The sequence below is a fragment of the Micropterus salmoides genome, unplaced genomic scaffold, assembly GCF_014851395.1.
Source record: "Micropterus salmoides isolate LMB-PRFRI ecotype aquatic unplaced genomic scaffold, ASM1485139v1 Ms_hic_scaffold_12, whole genome shotgun sequence".
NCBI lineage: Eukaryota > Metazoa > Chordata > Actinopteri > Centrarchiformes > Centrarchidae > Micropterus > Micropterus salmoides.
In genome coordinates, this window is record NW_024040263.1 from 31,996,066 (window position 1) to 32,003,938 (window position 7,873).

The window sequence follows — 7,873 nt, forward strand, 5'->3', positions numbered from 1 at the left end:
CCACTTCAGCCAGGCGCCCTGATTTCGCATTGCTACTGCTCTGGTTGCTCACTCTTCCTCCACTGAAGCATCCACCTCTTTTTGCACCAACTTCTGCCCCACTTGCTGTGTCATACTGGGAGGATGCCATGCTCCCAAGTCCAGCCCTGCCATGTTCCACATTTCCCAGAAGAACCTTGTCCTTCAGCCGAGCTTCTGCCTGCATGACTGCATCGGCTGCCCTCCACTTCCTCCCTGTCCTCACCACGATCCCTGCACCACCCTTGATCTGCACGTGTCTCCATGAATTCCTTTCTGACTGAGCTGAATGGAAGCCAGAGCTTGTTGCTATTCCCATACAGCCCAATAGTGCTTAGGGTGCGTTGAAAGCCCAGCCATCTGCGAAAATAGCTGCTCACCTTTTGCTCAAAGCCCTTTCCTGCCGCTGAGGGAACTTCATAGGTAAGCAGAGGCCAGAGGGTTCTTGGCAGGATTTCATGCTGGTAGACCCAGGCCATGAATTTCCCGGGGAGCCCAGATCTGTCCAGAGCTCTCAGCCAGCCCTCCAAGTCAGCGCCAGTAGCCTTGATGGAGTCCGTGTCCTTCAGGCTCAAGTTGAAGACCTTCCCGAGGCTCTTCACAGGTTTCTCTGTGATGGACGGGATCTGGTCCTTTTCGAACTTGAAGCGGAACTTGTCAGTGACAATGCACAATAAGGAGTTCACGAGAAAGAGACAACAAGATATTTTAACACTGTGGAAGAAATATCCAGTGATAAATTACAGGAGTGGGGGGTCCTCCCCCAGAAAGGTTTGAGCATTCATTTTACTGCATTCTCGTCAAATTTTCTGCACAAATTTATAAAATGTTCAAAATCGAACAAAACACTTTTGTTTTTTCCTGTGATCACTAACAGATTTTGACAGATTTGTGAACAATATTCGAGAGAAACAGGCCTTTTGTGTAGATAGAGAGTCTTAGATCTTTGAGTTCAGCTCATGATGAAAGAGGGCAAAAACAAAAGTGTTTATAATTTTGTTCAGTGTATTTAAAAATATAATGGAAGATAATGCAGTAATAATATTTTTTGGACAATGCACTTTGTTTCTTCTATATTTACATCGCATTGCATGTTTTGTATTGTGCAAATAAATCTTTCTCAAATCATTTTAATTTGTTCTTTAACATTTTTTGTTGCTGTTTTGCATAATATTTTTTGGACAATGCTTTCAAAAAGTGATCCCAGCGTAAATTAAATGACGATTGTACTTTCATACTTTTGAATGGACCATAAATTACACTGTGGTATTTCTACTTAAACAATGTGAATACTTCTTCCACCACTGCTTACTTGTTATCTGTGCAAAATTATTATCTGCAAAGTAACAAAACAAAAGTGAGTGCAGTAGTTCAGAAAAGAGGAATGTCCTTGTAGAAAAAAGCGAGGTGGATGTAGGCCTATGTCCTTGCTATTGATAATTACTGATAAGTACATTTACTCAAGCACTGTACGTGTAGGCTATTTGTACTTTACGTTAGTATTTTCTTATATGCCACTTTGTACTTCTACTCCTCCACATCTCAGAAAGAAATATTTTACATTTTACTCCACTACATTTATCTGACAGCTTCAGTTACTTGCTACTTTACTAATTAAGTTTTTTACACACAAACATGTGAAGAGTAAAAAAAAAAAAAAAAGATGTTTTGTTATAAATTAAACTACCCATTACAAGTAGGAGCTGAATAATTATGTGAATAACAGAACTTTAATTTACTTTTTTGACGATTGTTTTTAAATTTTGTTTGTCATGTCAGAAACCACTGAAAAGAATAAATATAACGCTTTTTACTTTTGATACTTACATGGCCTTTTTTTTTTTTTTTTTAAAGCAGGTACTTTTTGTACTTTCACTCAAAAGAAATTAAAATTGAAGCTAGAAGAAGCTTCTATTTTTAGTGGGGTAGTATTTAGCAAGCTTAAGGGTATCTGTACTTTTACTCTAGTGCGGGATTTGTGTACTTCGTCCATCACTGCTGATAATAAACACAAGTTTTTAATAAATTGTCATCAGTTGAAAGCGGAACGAAAAGCTCCCGCACTTCTCTGCTGTCGGAACTTAATAGTGTGACATCCGCCGGAAGTGAACAAAACAATCGCAAGCGTTAGCAGCATGGACTGAGTTCACTGGAAGTTACTGTAGCGCCGCTAATTATTTGATTTGTAGTTCAGCAACAATGTGTTCAGTTGAGAGTTTGAGAGAGTTTTTCAGCGAGCGACTAACTGCTGCTGCTGAAGAAATATTCAGAGTTTTTAAAAACACTATCGTCGAGTACGAGAAAGAGATCGATCGTCAGCGCAGACTGCTGGATATCGTTTGGAAACCCGAAATAAAGTTACACAGGATAGGTGAGGAAACATTCATTATATACGGGTGCTGGTCATATAATTAGAATATCATCAAAAAGTTGATTTATTTCATTCAAAAAGTGAAACTTGTATAATTTATACATTCATTCCACACAGACTGATATATTTCAAGTGTTCATTCCTTTTAATTTTGATGATTATAACTGACAACTAATGAAAATCCCAAAAATTAGACTATTGTGAAAAGGTTCAATATTGAAGACACCTGGTGCCACACTCTAATCAGCTAATTAACTCAAAACACCTGCAAAGGCCTTTAAATGGTCTCTCAGTCTAGTTCTGTAGGCTACACAATCATGGGGAAGACTGCCGACTTGACAGCTGTCCAAAAGACGACCATTGACACCTTGCACAAGGAGGGCAAGACACAAAAGGTCATTGCTAAAAGAGGCTGGCTGTTCACAGAGCTCTGTGTCCAAGCACATTAATAGAGAGGCGAAGGGAAGGAAAAGATGTGGTAGAAAAACGTGTACAAGCAATAGGGATAACCGCACCCTGGAGAGGATTGTGAAACAAAAGCCATTCAAAAATGTGGGGGAGATTCACAAAGAGTGGACTGCAGCTGGAGTCAGTGCTTCAAGAACCACCACGCACAGACGTATGCAAGACATGGGTTTCAGCGGTCGCATTCCTTGTGTCAAGCCACTCTTGAACAAGACACAGCGTCAGAAGCGTTTCGCCTGGGCTAAAGACAAAAAGGACTGGACTGCTGCTGAGTGGTCCAAAGTTATGTTCTCTGATGAAAGTAAATTTTGCATTTCCTTTGGAAATCAAGGTCCCAGAGTCTGGAGGAAGAGAGGAGAGGCACAGAATCCACGTTGCTTGAAGTCCAGTGTGAAGTTTCCACAGTCAGTGATGGTTTGGGGTGCCATGTCATCTGCTGGTGTTGGTCCACTGTGTTTTCTGAGGTCCAAGGTCAACGCAGCCGTCTACCAGGAAGTTTTAGAGCACTTCATGCTTCCTGCTGCTGACCAACTTTATGGAGATGCAGATTTCATTTTCCAACAGCACTTGGCACCTGCACACAGTGCCAAAGATACCAGTACCTGGTTTAAGGACCATGGTATCCCTGTTCTTAAGTGGCCAGCAAACTCGCCTGACCTTAACCCTGTAGAAAATCTGTGGGCTATTGTGAAGAGGAAGATGCGATACGCCAGACCCAACAATGCAGAAGAGCTGAAGGCCACTATCAGAGCAACCTGGGCTCTCATAACACCTGAGCAGTGCCACAGACTGATGGACTCCATGCCACGCCGCATTGCTGCAGTAATTCAGGCAAAAGGAGCCCCAACTAAGTATTGAGTGCTGTACATGCTCACACTTTTCATGTTCATACTTTTCATGTTCATACTTTTCATGCTCATACTTTTCATGCTCATACTTTTCATGCTCATACTTTTCAGTTGGCCAACATTTCTAAAAATCCTTTTTTTGTATTGGTCTTAAGTAATATTCAAATTTTCGGAGATACTGAATTTGGGATTTTCATTAGTTGTCAGTTTTAATCATCACAATTAAATGAAATAAACATTTGAAATATATCAGTCTGTGTGGAATGAATGAATGAATGAATATAATATCCAAGTTTCACTTTTTTGAATGGAATTACTGAAATAAATCAACTTTTGGATGATATTCTAATTACATGACCAGCACCTGTAAGTTATACAAAACAGAGGAAATCGATATGAAATCCAAAGTGTTTAAAAATATACTAGTACTCATTTCCTCGTGTCTCTGCATTTTTTCCCTTTACCATCACTGTTGGGCTGGGCAATAAAACTAATGATAATTATAGTAATATAATTTTCCTCAATAACAATATAATTCATGTTCAATATATCATCAAATATTTGGTTTAATTTCAATCACAAATGAATTATCAGTTCATTTTTCTACTAAATTTATTTTGTTGAGGAAAAAGGACTGGGGGGGGGGGGGATATAGTAATCAAATTTGTTAAAGATTTTGTCCCAATAGTTTTGAATGTTCTACCTCAGATTTTTTATGTGTTCCACTGTTTGGCATCAAGTGTCACATTCTGAGCGTAAAGAAACGTTTAACCACATAATTATCTGGTTTCTTAAATTTTCACTCAGGGGCAAATTATTTGACATATCCTGAAAATTATCGATATGATATGAAATGTTTTTATCGTGATAACATTTTTGGTCATATCGCCCAGCCCTACATCAGAGTAGTAACGTGAGCCTGTTCCTTTTGTTCTCTGTCCCTCCAGAGCTCCCACAGCAACATGTCTGTAAGGAGGAGGAGGTTCTGGCTGGTCTGGACCAGGAGGACCCACAGCCTCCACAGGTTAAAGAGGAACAGGAGGAACTCTGGACCAGTCAGGAGGGAGAGCAGCTTGTAGTGAAGCAGGAGACTGACACCTTTATGTTGAGTCCTACTCATGAGGAAAGTGACCACAGTGAAGCAGAACTGAAAAGTGACCACCAGCTCCTCTCTCACAGCTGTCCTGTAGCTGAGAGCCAAGATCAGAAAGGAGGCGAGCATGAAGACTTTTTTAGAGAGTTTGTCAGCGAGCGACTAACTGCTGCTGCTGAAGAAATATTCAGTGTTTTTAAAAACACTATCGTCGAGTACGAGGAAGAGATCGATCGTCAGCGCAGACTGCTGGATATCATTTGGAAACCTGAAATAAAGTTACACAGGATAGGTGAGGAAAGATTCATTATATACAGTAAGTTACAAAAAGCAGAGGAAATCAATATGAAATACATATATACAATATACTGGTACTCATTTCCTCGTGTCGCTGCATTTTTTTTTTCTTTACCATCACTGTGGGCTGGGCAATAAAACTAATGATAATTATAGCAATATAATTTTCCTCAATAACAATATAATTAATGTTCAATATATCATCAAATATTTGAGGTTTAATTAATTTCAATCACAAATGAATTGGCACTTAATTTTTCTATTTAAATATTTATTTTGTTGAGGAAAAGGACTGAAAAAAATAAAGTAATCATATTTGTTAAAAAAGATTTTGTCCCAATAGTTTTGAATGTTCTACCTAAGATTTTTTATGTGTTCCACTGTTTGGCATCAAGTGTCACATTCTGAGCGTAAAGAAACGTTTAACCACATAATTAACTTTCTTTAACTATCTTTCTGAAATTTTCACTCAGGGGCAAATTATTTGACATATCCTGAAAATTATCGATATGATATGAAATGTTTTTATCGTGATAACATTTTTGGTCATATCGCCCAGCCCTACATCAGAGTAGTAACGTGAGCCTGTTCCTTTTGTTCTCTGTCCCTCCAGAGCTCCCACAGCAACATGTCTGTAAGGAGGAGGAGGTTCTGGCTGGTCTGGACCAGGAGGACCCACAGCCTCCACAGGTTAAAGAGGAACAGGAGGAACTCTGGACCAGTCAGGAGGGAGAGCAGCTTGTAGTGAAGCAGGAGACTGACACCTTTATGTTGAGTCCTACTCATGAGGAAAGTGACCACAGTGAAGCAGAACTGAAAAGTGACCACCAGCTCCTCTCTCACAGCTGTCCTGTAGCTGAGAGCCAAGATCAGAAAGGAGGCGAGCATGAAGACTCAGGATCAACTAGAGATCCAGAGCCAAAACAAAAGAATCAAGATCACAACAGCAGAAGCCCCAGAAACAATGTACACAAGTCTACCATGTCAGAGGTTCACCATGATCCTCACACAGGTAAAAACTCTTTCACATGTGACACATGTGGAAAAGGTTTCCAGTACAAGTCACTATTTCAGAGACACCTGAGAATTCACACAGGTGAGAAGCCGTATTCCTGTGACATATGCGGGAAAGACTTCAGAACCAATGGTAACTTGAGAATCCACATGAGTACCCACACAAGTGAGAAGCCGTATCCTTGTGTAACATGTGAGAAAGTTTTCAGATCCAGAAATCACTTGGAACTCCACATGAGAACGCACACAGGCGAGAAGCCGTTTTCTTGTGAAACGTGTAGGAAAGACTTCAGAACCAGCAGTCACTTGAAACTCCATATAAGAACCCACACAGGTGAGAAGCCGTACCTCTGCAAGATCTGTGGGAGAAGATTCAGTGCCCCTTTTCAATTCAGAAGACATGTGACAATTCACACTGGAGAGAAGCCGTATTCTTGTGAAATATGTGGGAAAGCTTTAAGAGATAGTGGTCAATTGAAAAACCACATAAGAAGACAACACACGGGTGAGAAGGACAAAGATGTGTTGATGAGTCTGATTTGAGACGGTACAGAAGGCAGCATGCAGACAAGTAATCTTGTGTGTGTCACGCCGATTGTTTAAAGGTCTGTTGTTAAGAAAGCTGTCATTTCACAAGCTGTGTATTTCACAAATAGAAGCAGAACAGCTGAAGGATAAATACCCAAAATTTCTGGAAAAAAGACGAGCGAAGGAGAAACCTGATTATGGAGAGATAACGGCGAGTGCGTAAGTCACTGTCTGCTGTGTGTGTGTGAGAGAGTAGCATAGGCTAAAACTAAACTAAAAGAGCAAGTTATTATTACCAAGACTTTGTTTTTACCTTTGTTACCGCTAGGCTAGCAGATGCAAGTGCAGGACTAAGAGACGGAGGAGACTGGAGTTGGATAAAAGAGGAGTATTTATTGCAGGATTAAAGGGATCGGATATTGAACCGGGCAGAGCAGGTGGAGTGTGAGAGGCTGAGCAAGCAGAATATATATAATATATATATAGGCTGTATATAATAAACCAGATCAGAACACAGAAATATTTTGGCGCCATTTCCACGAGCGGAACTAAAACAACACTTTATTATACAAAATTAGCTTGTAACGTTTTTATTTTAGCGACTAAATGTTCTTCCACAACAGGCCCAATAGAATTATTTTAACATGTTCATCATGTTGTTGTTTGTAGGCTATTTAACTGTTTTGATCTGTAATGAAATCCAGCAAAAGTTAAATTAATAAACCCCATAACTGCCACACTGCTGTTGTCATCACTCAGTTTAAAGTGCTCCCACACAACAGAGGGCTTCGTTTTGTTTTCCCTCTGGTGTGAACCGAGGGCTCTTTCACAAAAGCAGAATTTAGAAATCCAGGATAACAGAAAAGGCTAGGTTTGACCCTGTGTGATGAGTGCATCCTGGCTTTATCAGTTTTACAAAGGCCAAACCAGGCTTAGCGGGAGCAGTTATGTCGAGCCAGGTGTAAGTAATTCAGATTTTTCACGACGCCACACGGTCGATCACGGATTGATTGATGCTGAAATGGAAGAGACGTGTGCAGCGTGCTTTGAAAACTGTGAATAATGGCAAATAAAGAAGGTTCAAGATGAAAAATGCACATAATATTTACAAAAAAGAAACACGGCCGCAGTATTAAAACGACAAGAAAAAGCTTTTCCTTACAACATGAGAAACATTCTCCATCAATTTATGGAGGAAATATTTTTATTTATACAAAAGGAAAAACAACTCAGCGTGCA

General features: G+C 39.9%; 1 protein-coding gene across 1 annotated transcript; it reads left to right on the forward strand.

The window, feature by feature from the left end:
• The first annotated feature begins 2,109 nt into the window (after window positions 1-2,109).
• LOC119899823 (zinc finger protein 570-like) lies at window positions 2,110-7,371 on the forward strand. Its single transcript, XM_038714612.1, has 3 exons — window positions 2,110-2,389; window positions 4,650-5,087; window positions 5,706-7,371. The coding sequence occupies exons 1-3, from the start codon at window positions 2,218-2,220 to the stop codon at window positions 6,647-6,649; spliced, it is 1,554 nt and encodes a 517-aa protein (XP_038570540.1). The 5' UTR covers window positions 2,110-2,217; the 3' UTR covers window positions 6,650-7,371.
• The last annotated feature ends 502 nt before the right edge of the window (window positions 7,372-7,873 follow it).